Source organism: Didymosphaeria variabile, assembly GCF_027946475.1.
Source record: "Didymosphaeria variabile strain IMI 356815 chromosome Unknown scaffold_2, whole genome shotgun sequence".
Taxonomy (NCBI): domain Eukaryota; kingdom Fungi; phylum Ascomycota; class Dothideomycetes; order Pleosporales; family Didymosphaeriaceae; genus Didymosphaeria; species Didymosphaeria variabile.
In genome coordinates, this window is record NW_026611621.1 from 4,880,329 (window position 1) to 4,893,555 (window position 13,227).

General features: G+C 53.4%; 3 protein-coding genes across 3 annotated transcripts; all 3 read right to left on the reverse strand.

Moving 5' to 3' along the window:
• Positions 1-96: 96 nt before the first annotated feature.
• Positions 97-645, reverse strand: N0V89_003326 (uncharacterized protein; the record flags this gene model as incomplete). The annotated part of the gene is given in 2 exon segments (XM_056212128.1): positions 97-628; positions 641-645. 2 exon segments carry the CDS (start codon positions 643-645, stop codon positions 97-99), a joined length of 537 nt encoding a protein of 178 aa, XP_056075601.1.
• A 1,422-nt stretch (positions 646-2,067) lies between these two features.
• N0V89_003327 (uncharacterized protein) lies at positions 2,068-3,528 on the reverse strand (the record flags this gene model as incomplete). The annotated part of the gene is made up of 3 exons (XM_056212129.1): positions 2,068-2,898; positions 2,949-3,167; positions 3,223-3,528. 3 exons carry the CDS (start codon positions 3,526-3,528, stop codon positions 2,068-2,070), a joined length of 1,356 nt encoding a protein of 451 aa, XP_056075602.1.
• Positions 3,529-7,760: 4,232 nt separating this feature from the next.
• YTA7 (TAT-binding protein-like protein 7, AAA ATPase) lies at positions 7,761-12,415 on the reverse strand (the record flags this gene model as incomplete). The annotated part of the gene is made up of 2 exons (XM_056212130.1): positions 7,761-11,381; positions 11,429-12,415. 2 exons carry the CDS (start codon positions 12,413-12,415, stop codon positions 7,761-7,763), a joined length of 4,608 nt encoding a protein of 1,535 aa, XP_056075603.1.
• Between the last annotated feature and the right edge of the window lie 812 nt (positions 12,416-13,227).

Here is a 13,227-nt window from a genome sequence, read left to right on the forward strand (position 1 = left end):
ATGATGTAGGCAGGGCCAAGCTATTAGGTCTTCGCCGTATTTGTGCTTTACAGTCCTTAATTTCAGGCCCTGCGGAATGTTTTCAAGAGTCAGTGGCTAGTCATGGCCCCATGGTGGGCAACTGAGCGATGGAGAGGAACGAACATCGTGGATGCAGACCAAGGTCTGTTCATCGGTATCAGGTCTTATCACCTTCCAAAACGGCAGAGAACCAACCCCAAGAGAAATCTCGACGGGGTGCTCCTTAAGATCGACTCGCCTGACGCCGAGTTGATCGAAAGCCACCCATAGGGCTTTTACTTTCTCATCTCTTCGGGCCCTGTATATACACGGTCCCTTGCCGCCCATATTCGTATTCGACAACCATTGAACATAGGTAACGCCTTCGATTTCACGATATCTCACGTAGATATCTTGCCTTAGATCGAGCCTATATTTGAAACCGTTTGTGGACCTCATCGAGGAGAATATCTCTTGGGAGTGAACAGCAGCCAGCTCCATGACCATGTTTTCCGTAATCATGTCGACGAGTTCCTGTGACAGATGCTTGAGCATGCCTGATCGTAATTTGACCGAGGCAGCATCCCTTATGCGCCTCGCTCTCAAGCGCTCGTCATCATATGATGGCCTGTAATCGTACGCCATGGCAGCTGCAAAGGATGGTGAAAATGAATCCGGCACAATGGAGTAGCATCCGGTGTGGAACGTGTAGGTGTCCTTGTGACGGACTATACAGCTGGACCGTCCGCACATATGGATCCGGATTCCATTGTCGAGGTCCATTTCCTCCATATGGTGGAAGCGAAATTGACTTGTTATATGCTGGTCTCCGCATACTTGATGAAATCTGGCATTAGCAGGTCAAGAGAAGGGAAGAGTTATCTGACCTTGGAAAGGCACGATGCACTTACACGCGGAGATGAGGTCGTTTTCATCATATCTGAATCGACACAGGAAGCATCGCACGTCGACCATGCAATAGTTGGGGCCCCGCGGGGGAGGCACATAGTTACTAGGCGCGACGATATCATAAGAACTCATCTTGACATGTAGAGTCAAAACAAGCTGATCAATGCACGATAAGTACAGTAAAGAAAGCAGATGATCTTTATCTACTTGTTCGTGAACGGAATAAATTGATGCATAGCGATGGAAGCGAGCTCATTTAGATGCGGCGAAGCAGCTGCCTTGAGGTGTTCGTCACCTGACATCACCCTTCTAAACCAATCATAGCCTGAAGGATTCGATGTTCCAAATTCCGCCTAGCGCATGTCAGAGTTCCCCAGACCACAACCTTACATTGGTGTAGAGCCTTAGGATCCTCCCCGTACAAGCTTAAATGGATTTCTCTGGTACTTTGTGCCTGGAAAGAAGCTCTGACACTAAGTGCACTGATGTTCGAGCACTACCTCTGTCCAGGGATTTTTCTTTAGAGTGTAAGCATGCGCTGTGGTTTATATAAATTGGCAGGAATGCTAGGAAGAAAATACGACGCACAGAAAAAGATTTACTTCATGTTCGTAATTTTTGAGATCACCTTACAATGGAAGGATGATAAGTAATACTCATGGTAGACCTACTAGTAGATATAACCAGAGTGTTCAACCTCCAAGAAAGGAGATTGAAAGAGTCTACGCAGTACTCGAACTACGTCAATTCGGTGGGATTGTGAGGTTTGATGGTACTTCGCGTGCATTCATGATGCGCACATCTGCCTCATTTCGACTATGAAACTTGATAAGAGGTAGGAGACGATTCTCCTCGCTGTTTGTGCGGTCCACTTCTGATGGAAGACTAGCGGAATGTTCGATCTGAGATATTAATCCAACACGATATAACGCACCACGGACATAGAAAGAAGAGCTAAAGCTAGACATTGTAATAGTATGTAAGACCTTCCCATGCTCTGTAGGTATAAAGGCCCATATCAAACCCCGCTGATGCAAATGCCGTGGCCCCAGCGCCAATGCCAACAACACAAGGAGACATGATAGGAAATCCGTTCCCCATACACACATACATATCATCAAATACAAGTACAACAAGCAAGCATGCCGAAGCACAACCTCATCTTGTCTCCGCTTTACTATCTACCTTGCTGCTCCTCTCGCTCAACTGACTCCGCTTGCTATGCAAACTCCGGAGCGTGCGCAAGCTCTTCGTACTGGGTATATGCGCGAGTTCTACATCTTTGATCGCGCCGCTTTCTTCGCTCCACCGCCCGGCTGGCGTCCGCGGGCGCATCTGCCGCGCCATTTCCTCGATCTCTTCGTAGTCTTCTGGCTGCGCGGGTTCGCTGTAGACCTGCGTCGTGGTGATGAGTTTGATATCTTTAGTCCCTGCACCAACGAGGTCGTTCTGGCTGTCGTTGTCGAGGGTCAGGGAGAGGGAGCGGAAGCCGCGGCGGGTTCTGCCGGGCATGGGATGTTCGGTGTCTCCGCCTGAGATCGCCCAGGTGCCACCGAAACGCCGAGGCTTTTCGTTCCAGAAGGCGACGAAGTTGTCGATGCCGTTGTCGTCTGCGGGAGGGTCGTCGGAGAATATCATGATGCGGCGGGTGAGCGTGTAAAGGAGAACGTCGAGCCAGCCGTTTGAGGTGATCATGCAGGCTGCTAGACAGAGTCTCGCGTAGGACGGCGGGTTACCGCCCATTGCGGACATACGTGCTGATGCGAGGGGGATGGTGCAGATAACGTAGACGACGGGGTAGACGACCATGAGGAGCGAGACTTCTTTAACGCGCTTGGCTTGTTCGGGTGTGTAATGACCGGAACGGATTCGGAAAATGAGGATGGTGTAAATGGCGACGTAGATGAAGACATTGCCGAACTCAGCGACGAAGATCCAGAAGTAGTGGAGCCAGAGACGGAGGTCCTGCAGGTCGTGGTGTATCCAGCACTAGGTAACTATTAGTCTTTGTGTAACCGTGATGAAGAAGAGGTACGTACCCATACGCCTGACCGCACGTACAGCTCCTTGCCGTACATGCCCACGCCGATGAGTGAGATGCCATAGATGAAGACCCACAGTCCGACAATGCAGGCGAAGAAGCACCTTTTGCCCAATCTATAGTTGAGAATGACAGAAGCGAATGTGTGCAGGCCGATAGCGAAGCACCAGACGCCACTCGACAGATCACCTGTTGATACCAGCCATCCCTGTGTATACTGTAAAATGGTTCCCAGTCAGTAATTGCCTTACATCGATGGCTTTGGGACTTACACATATCGGAGTGCCGACGACTACCGAGTTCACACGGAGCCACTCAATGTTGAGCAAGAAAGCTAGCGACTGCTGAATGTCCGCTATGAGCAAGTTGAAAATCAAGATGACGAATTGGTTTGTGCGCTTGGCTTTCCTTTGCCAGCGAATGAGACGGTACGTGAGCAGGGAAAGTAACGTGATCGCCGAGATGAAAGAAAGGAAGCTGAGGACGACAACGGCTTGAAGCCATGGGCGGATGTGGCCTGGGAGTTCAGGTAGAGTGGCCGAGTCGGCGTCCAGAGGCCCTAGGATGTGTTTTGGCATGGCAGTAGCAGTAGGTACTGCCACCGACGTAAATGGTGTAGATTCGCGATTCTTGCGCTAGTGGAGGCGTTATGAGATACGACGCGATAGCATGTCGACTAGCTGGTGATGGAGAGGGTGTAGATGGGGTGAGGTTGGGCGTTGTTGTTCTATCGTGACATGGCGGGTGCTCGAGTGTGTTTGTAGGTCGATGGGAGTCCTTCGCCCGTCAATGTCACTGGGAGAGTGCCGATAAAGTAGAGACCCGAAGACCAGAAGGGAAGGCAGGGTGGGCTGATCAGATCTGACTACGGTAGGTACCTTTTTTTTCCCTGCAAGCACTAGGATCATCACCTCGAGCGGGAGGCGGCCCACTTACGCAACTACCCCAGTCCTCACCTAAGCCCTGACAGTGGTCCCGATCCCTTCAACAACCCCGGCCTGCACATACAGACTCGTGAGCATCATGGATGAACCGAGTAAGGTGCGGACTTCAGCAACAATTCGTGTCACTCTGCGTCTTTACGGCGCGGTTGTCACGCCGCCGCCATCCAATCGAAGCTAGAAGCCACTGGAAGGCAGCTGGAAGAAGTTCAAGCGCAGGCTCAATGGTAGGTCTGGCGCGGTTCGCACGTGGAGCGCTGTCTGTCAAATGCAACCAATCTGTAGCGAACCTTGGTTGATTGGATGCGCGAGTCGTTACTTGTCGCCGAGCTCATAATCACTTCATATCACTGGCTGCATTGTGCCAAGGGCGAACTGTATTTTTGGCGCAAGTAATGCGAATCTCGTATCCGGCCTTGGTGGCGTTTTCTGGGCCATACAGACGAGACGCTCGGCTGAACTATCTTCTTGGAAACACGCCGGCGTCTTCGGAGCGACCGTAGGGGCTTTCTTCATCGAACCCTGATGGACGTGAATGCTACCCGTGGTAACGTCGTGTGGTATGAAACGATTACATGATATAGAAAGTGTGTTGAGGGAGACTTTGCTGTGGTGAACGTCTGTTTACAGCTGAACGCGATCGGCGCTAGCAAGGGTCCCTGGTCCTTGCCTGTCATCCTTCCTCGAAGCGAGCGCATCGAAAATCCGGCCCCCTACGAGAGTCTGTGCTCCCAAGGATGCCCCTCACAGCATTCAAGGTCAGTCAGGTACGTAACGATATTTGCTGCGATATCGTACGGGCAGCTCTCTACGATCACGGCCTTATGTATACCGAAGTCCGTTCACCGAGCCATAGCAACATAGAGCAACTTCATCCGGCTTTGCAAGCGACCCATCGACCGGAACAGCGGACATGGGATCTGCAAGTCCCGCTTAATGGAGACGCGCTCTTACCACCTGCTCCCTATAACAAAGCTGCTATACTAAGGGTGTGCCTCACCTTGACCGGAGAGGTACAATTGGCGAACCGTCACTGTACATCAACAAGGCCAAACGGCCCTTTACAATCTCTACACTCTGTTTCAGGCAGGGATAATCAGAGATCTACTAACCACTTCTTGACCGTGCTCGATATCGAAAACAGTAAATTCTAAGTTCATTCTAGCGCCGTGATTGATGGAACGTTGATGAAGTTCGCTTCTTCGCTCCCAGTTCGCAACAAGCGCTCTGTCTATGCGGAACCGTGTAACCGCTCCTACTGCATTGTTTTACAAGCAATCTGTACGCTACAGGTGCAAGCCACGCTCGTATGTACTACTTTTCCTGAGACAGTGGCGCCTGCCAACGATGTCGCAACGGCACGCCCCAACGCTCCTGGCAGCCACCACGTGCAGCGGCGAACCCTATGTCCAAAAAAACCACTATAGAACGCACGAGAAAGATGCCTGCGTCTTGTGTTCCGGAGAATTGGTCGCATTCTTTGCGAGGTACGGGGTCGAAAAGGTGCACCCAAGCCTTGGACTGCCGGCAGGAAATCCTTCCGTAATCCTACGATCCTTCTGTGACTAAAATACGTTGTCAGACCGGCTCCTGCTGAAAGACGTCTTTCTCGACGTCACTACTTTCAGAAATTAGATAGTGATCTCGAGTGTGTTCGAGATCTGTGCAACCTGCGGGGGTGGCACCCGTATCGCGTGCAGAATCACGCACCTTCCCGGAGTGGTGAAAGGTTAAAGCGTTATAGTTGATTCCTCGTATATGTGGGTGGGTCTCGTCTGGCGGTCTAGCCCAGGCCTTCGGTAAGATCTTGAGATAACAGAGGCCTGTCCGCGAAGTGGATCCCAGATACTGCAGATGGCATCGTTTCCGATCTGTCTCAAACATCTACACACCATGCAAGTATACATTTACGCAGCATAGGATAATAGCCGAAGCACGAACCTCGCAATCGGATTCACTCCTCTCAACGACGCTAATGATTCATCTCTCAACCTGATGCTGCACCAATCTATATGTCGACAATCCATCACTACACGCAAGTTTATCAGCAGATTATACAATCCCGAACCATAGTCACCAGTCTCGACCTCCCCTCTCTACCCCACCCATCCAATGACGCACCCTCTCCCTCGCTAGACCATCCACTCCACGGCCTCCGTGTACAACTCCGAATCCCATCCACCCAACCACGTGCCATCTCATCCCTACCTATCTTCACCATTTCGCTTCCTTCCTAGGAACCGCATCGGCGGTATCTCGGACGCGCACACTCCACACTTTCTCATCGCTAGTTGTTCCCTGCTCGTGATGCCTAGGTTTAGAGCATAAGATGAGGCTGAAGATCGTGCCTTCATGGGTGTAGCCACGAGGCTGGGACGGGTAATGCCTGAAAGTTGGGTCGCAGCGCTGGAAATAGCAAAGCAGGCGTACATCCAATAAGGCGAGTTCAAGGGTGCACTGTAGTACCGCGCAATTTAGAGGTCTGTATACAGTTTTTCGAGAAGTTATAACGACTAGTACATTCATCGACAACTTTAACCGTGTAGATGTTTACATCCTCGAAAAAAAAAACCTATAGACATGAGTATCGTCCACCAATAGCCCTTACGAGTTGAAATAGTACCCACCTGTTCAATGATCACCACATAGTCACGACATGCAACACAAGACCACCCATCCCTAACCCCCCTGCTTCATCAAACACAAAACCTCCCACATATTCATCCAGCAATACATTCATTGCGCTTCAACACACACACAACTGCATTTAATGCGAAAGCGAGCCGGCAGGAACATCATCCCCGCTCCTTACGCAGACCGCACCACGCACAATCACCTCGTCGCTAGGGAAACTTTTCCCATGTAAGTAAACAAGGGGCTGAAAAACCCCTGCTCTGCCCGCCGCACAACCATGTCGCTCCAAAATAGCAGCGGAAATTAGGACCCCACGCACGAGACAAGGGAGCAAGGGAGGAACGGGCCGCTTGAACCCAAGAAAAAAGCAAAGAAAAGCTGAATGAGATACGGTATGGTGCGATGGGCGACAAGACAGCATCACAGACAGCAGTTGTAGTAGAACAGGAGGAGTGGGAGTGCACAGAGATTTGTAAGTTAGGCATCCCATTTTCCCCATCGGCGTCTAGCGATTTGCCTTTTGCAACGAATGCACTGTGTGCTTTGTGCCCAACCAACAACCCAATCCCAGGCGGGGCGACCAGAAACGCCACTGTAATGAACAGAACAAAAAGATCATGGGGAATCGTACAATATGCATGCATGCACGCCAGCGCAAACCTCTTTGCAACCCAATTTCCAAAGAACCTTCCCACGCGTGTACACGACGGCTATGCACACGCTCACATCCCCTTACGCATGTACAAACGGATTTGCACACACTCACATCTTCCCATCAGTTCATGCGGAATACTGACTCGCCTGCGTCTGCACCCCTCCTGCCACACCGACACCACTCCCCTCCCCTCGCCGAATCCCAATACTGCGTCGGCTCCTGCGTCGGCACCTGCGTCATCCCCGTATAATACAATCCCCAGATCCCTCTCCCTCTGCTGACTCCTAAACTCCTCCCCGCCTCCGCCTCCTCCTGACTCTGCCTCTGCAGCTTCTGCATCTCCTGAATGTCCATGATGATGCGGTTGAACGCCTCAGACACGTGGTGCACCACCTTGTTTCTGTTCCACTCGCGGCGGTCCTCCCAGATGGTTTCCATGAGCGTGGCGTTGATCTGCTCGAGCTGTTCGAGGAGCAGCCTGAGGACTGGGAGACGAGCAGGTCGTGCAGGGCGGACAGTTGCTGTTCGTCGAGGAGGAGTTGCGGGTGGGGATCTTCGTCGCGGTCGTTGAGGATGGCGGTTAGGGCGCCGGGGCCGCGGGGACGGCGGGCGCGGGCATGTCGCGGTGGTCGGAGGACGCCTGTGAGGGCGGCGCTTGGCTGCTGATGTCTTCTGATGGGAATTCTGGAATAGGCGGCAGGTTAGGCTTGAGCTGGTGGTGGGGAGGAGCTGACATGTACGAACTTGACAAACCTTGTGTGTCCGGGAGCTGTGAGCCGCCGGGCTGAGGCGCCATCTCTGAGAAGTCTGGCGCCCCAGCCGGAGCATTGCCGTTTGTGCTTTGGGTGTTGTATTGCGTGCTGAAGCGCGCGCCCGATGATCGATCCGAAGTCTTCTTCCCAGAGGTGGTCGTTGAGGCACTATTCTGGTACTCGTGGGGGTTTGAGTTGGGCGCAACGAAGGTGCGAGCCGATATCTGTGACTTCTGCGTTTGCGTTCCCATTCCACCAGGCGTCTGGAGCTCGTGATGCTGCGTATGGGCATCAAGATCCTGACTATCCGTCATATGCGTGTCTGCATCTGTTCGGGATGGTACAGTAGATCCATTCTGTTCCCCACTTGTCCCGTTTGTGAGAGGAGCAGCCGGTGGAAATGGCCGTATGGGTGTGACAGGGGGTGCTGCATCGAACGCTGGTACTGGCTCTCCTAGCACAATGGGACCGGACGATTCAGCGGTGGTGGTCGACTGCTGCGGTGGTATAGGAGGAACAGCGGTGGGCTCGTTGCCGGCGGCAATGTCCCTCTCACGCTTTTCTTTGGCCTTCTTCTCCCGTTCAAGTTCTCGCAGATAGAGAGCCTCACACTCTGCTGCTAGAGCTGGATTGCCTTGTATGATCCCTTCAATGTCTACCTCCACGTTTGTCACCATCTCATTGGCCTTCAACGTTCGTTCTGTGTCCCCGAAAGTCTTGGAATCTTTTGCCAAAGTTCTAATGTCGAAGAGGAAGTCCCGTGGCCTCTTATAGTACCCATTCGATAACCTCTTCTCGATGTTACCGAGATCGAGATTGTAATACTTGTTACCACTCGGGATGTGGAGCAGCATATCCACACCTTTGTTGTCTTTCGAGAATGCCCAGTGGCGCTCGTTCTCCTGCTGCTGCTGCTGTTCAGGCGGAAGGTCCGTGGTGATGTGGTTCGGGTCGGTTTCTGTCAACAAGTACGAGTACCACGTCTCGTCTAAGCAAGCCTTGAAGAATTTCCGGTAGGACTTCTTCAACTGATCCATGATAGGCTGGATGGTGATTTTGAGCTTGTTCAAGGTCATGCGGTCCTGTTTGCGTTGCGCCTTCTCCCGAGCTGCCATTTCGCGGGGATCTATGACTGGCTCAACGATGGGCGCAGGAGGCAGCTCCGGGAGTATCCGCTTCTTGCGATTGTCTGGATCCGGGAAGTCTGTAGGTGACATGCGTATGTAGGTGGACACTTCAGTGAAAAACTCGCGCCGCGCTTCTTGATCCGGTCTCCTCAGGTCGTAAATGTTCTGCTTCGTGTAGGCAAACAGGTCTTTCATCATGCGAGGATTCAGACGCTCATTCTCGTGCTCCTGCTCCATGACACCCAACAGCAAGACAGGCTCATTCGCCTGGATGTCTCTGAGCATCATGTTGAACATCTTCAACGCGGCGTCCGGGAGCGAATCGTACCATACATCGACGGCTGGGATGTAGATGACGCTGGGTTTGTGGCGTTTCACTTCATTGAAGAGCTGGATTATCGCTTGCTCAGGCGGTCGAGTTGAGTCCTCGTAAATCGTTGGGAGATCAAAGGACTGGACGTGTAGACCTTCGATTTTGCTAAGCAGTGCTGCACTGAGGTAGCGCTGCCCCATGCCTTCCAGTCCGTTGATGAGCAAACGTGGCCGGAACATCCGATTGTTCGTGAAGCTGCGCATGAGCATTTCTTTCTCGAAGCCCTTCTCCTCATCTCGATCATCGTATTGGGCTTCTTCGAGCGCTGTAAGCTTCTTTCTTCGAGGTATGAGCTGATCGAGACGTTCTTGCAGTTCCTTCAGTGGCTTGCGCAACAGTGGCTCGATGCCCTTCGGAAGCGGTGCTGCTTTCGATGTGGCCGTACGCTGCGAAGACGGCACGATCTTGTTGACCGAGATCATGAAATCCTTAGCGAGAACCTTGATGCTCTTAGCGTCTATGAGCAACTTCCTCTCAGACGTGTAGATTTGGGGGTATGTTCCCTGCACCGCATTCAGCGCGGCTTCAGTACACAAAGCGCGGAGATCGGCACCGCCGTAGCCCTTCGTCAACTCTGCCAACTGGTCTTTGATTTCTGGTTTCAAAGCTGGTTCCCAGCCTTTCGTGTGGATGTCGATAATAGCGCGTCGACCTCCAGCATCGGGCAGAGGGAAGTAGAACTCGCGATCGAATCGGCCTGGTCGCCGCAGTGCAGGATCGACCGAATCAGGCCTATTGGTAGCACCGATAACAATAACTTGCCCACGACCATCCATGCCATCCATAAGGGCTAGTAATGTCGCCACGATGGATGCGTGAATCTGCTCTTGCTTGCTAGATCGCACAGGTGCCAGACCGTCTATCTCGTCGAAGAAGATGATACTTGGCTGATTCTTGCGCGCTTCCTCGAAAAGCAGACGAAGCTGGCGTTCGGCTTCACCAACCCATTTGCTGAGTGCATCGGCACCCTTGCGCATGTAGAAGCTAACCTTTTGACCGGATTTGCTGACACTGGAGGAGAGCGCACGGGCGAGCAGTGTTTTACCGGTTCCGGGAGGGCCGTGGAACAAAACACCCCGTGGAGGCGTGATCTTCTTGTGAATGAACACTTCGGGATAAAGTAAGGGGAGCTGCACCATCTCTTTGAGCTTGTTGATGTGATCTCCTAGGCCACCGACTTCGTCAAAGGTAACATTCGGATCGACGCCCAGAGGGTCGGCATCTGCGAGAGCCTTCTTGTCCTTGACTTTGCCTAAGTTGGCCGGGCCACCACCTGCTCCCGCCTGTTGCGGATCAGCATTGTGAGTCTGTGGGAAGCCAAAGCCGGGGGCTGTTGCTGTGGTTGGAGTCATGCCAATGGCGCCGCCTATCGACGGTCTAGGCATCTTCTGCACTTCCTCATCGCTGCTATCTGAATCAGCGCCGCCCATTGCACCGGCTTCGAGGCCACCACCAAATGGACCCTGGTTGCTGAAGAGACTCCGGTATTTGGCGCCGCCTCCTGCCCTAGACCGAGACTTGTCGGCTGCCGCAGCGGCACCTTCTTCATCATCGAATGCCGCATTAAGTTCTGGGCGGACAATGCGATAGTCGACCTGGTTTCGGGCACGATTACGTCGCTGAGGTTTGTCGTAAGCAAGGTCGCTGTCTGGGACGTTCCTGTTGAGGCGGCGCCTTTTGGTGGCTCCCAACTCGACTGCTTCTTCGGCCAGCTCGTCATGATCCAGATCAGATCCTTCACCGGACGAATTGGATTGTCGACGACTCCTAGTCCGTCTCTTCCGAGTGCGATTGGACCTCCTGCCGGAGCCGGAACCACTGTCTTCGGATGTCGACCGATGGCCCTGGGGCTGATCGTCCTCAGACATTTCTTCGTCCTCTTTCTCCTCTTCTGGAGCAGGCTCAAAGTCGCTGCTCTCGTCGACGCCTCGCTTGGGCTTTGCTGCGGACTGCATGTTGTTAGCTTCACTTCATTGACTGCAACAGCTCGACTCACCCTAAGATTTCTCGCGCCACCGCGAGTCACGGGGCCCTCTTCCTCTGAATCGTCGGCTGCGAGTGGATCATGCTGGGATTCCTGAATGACGCCCTCCTGCATCTGCTCGTCATCATCCTCGCCCTCAGCATCATCCTTGGCGGCTTGAGCTTCTTGCTCTGGTGACGCTTCATGGCTCGCCTGTACCTGTGTCTCGGTGTTCTTAGCGAACAGGTCGTCGAGCGGACCAACACTGGTGTCGCGATGTACCATCGAGTCTTCCTGCGATGCCTCCATGATGGCGCTGGCCCTGGGTGCCTTGGCGCCTCGCGTCGCTCGCGTGGTAGGCATAGGCTCGGGGCTGCGCGTACCCTGGCGGACTACGTTGACGTGCTTGCCGGAGTCGGACAGAGCTACAATGGGCTCTTCAACATCGTGGGACAAACGACTACTACGTCTCGTGCCAAACGGATTTGGCGTTTCGCCGCGCGTGTTGGCGATGGACTTGCTGCCCTGGCGGGTGCGCAAGTTCCTTCCGCTTGACATTGTAGAGTTGAGGTTCCGCGCTGCGTCCTCGCCGATCTGGAGCTTCACTATGAGGGACGGATGCTCGATGCTCTGGTGGGCCTTGTTGCGGCGGCGCGGCGCAGGGCTGTCGCTCTCCGAGGGCGTGTCTTGGATCTCGTCTTCTTCGCTCTCTTCGTATTTTATCTGCTTCTTGGTCGCGCGACGCACGCTGCGGCCCGTGTTGGGGTTGATTTCAACCTCTTCCGAAGACGAGCGGTCGGTAAAAGAGTCGTCGGTCACGATCTGGTCGTCGTCGTCGACGTCGGACCCGCTATAACCGCGGCGCTGGCGTTTACTGCCCTTCTTCCTCGGTGCGCCAGACGTGTGTCGCTTCCTTCGGCGTTGTGGTGAAGGACGTTCCGCGGCGTCCCAGTCGTGATCGTCGGGATCCGACGCGTTCGGATCGAAGTGCTCGAGCTTCCGCTTTGTGCGATTCGACATGGAGTTCGATGCGGTGAAGCTGCGTGCAAGACTGCCGGGCTTTAGCAGCTGTAGAGCGGCATGAGGATGCGCTCAACTGACATCGCGCAATAAGTTAGAAATAACTATGAGAGGAGCATCTGCAGCAAGCGATGCGCCCTGTGAGCTCGCGACTGCGATGGCGACAGTGCAGGTGGTAGCGTGCGGTTACCCGGACGCAGCTGTTGATGCAGAATGTCGAGGACGACGCGCGTGTACAGACACAGAGCGAATGCGCTGAGAAAGGCTGCACACGAAGGAACGACAGCCACAAAATATTGTAAAAAGCCGAATTGCGCTCGTCGTCGAACAAGGTTGATGCGGGGGATCAGATGGTATGGTGAGTGTGGTTGTGTTGGGGGTCGCGGTTCAGAGGGCTTGGACCCACCGCGCACGGTTGCCTGTCGTAGACGACATTCTTGGGTTCCAGGAAACACCCTTTCACGACTTTAACAACATGCATTATTTTCCAGCTATTCTGCGCTCTAATGGACTTTCTGATGATTGAAATCACATTTTCGACTGCGACACGTTTGATCCGGGCACTTTTCGGGAGTCTCCCGACTGCCCCTGAAGCATTATTCAAGGTCACAGAACCGCAGTAGATGACCATCCTGCTGGCGATCGACTCTGTACCTGCAGTGCGGCTCAAAAGCTTATTCCTCCCGTCGGTGCTGTCAACGATCTGTGGGGAAGAACCCACGTGTGTGCACGTGCCATCTCAGATGCTGAGACGGCATTCCACGCTCCACCTGTTCGTCCAAAGGACCCGTCTTCACAGATACCATGCGCTT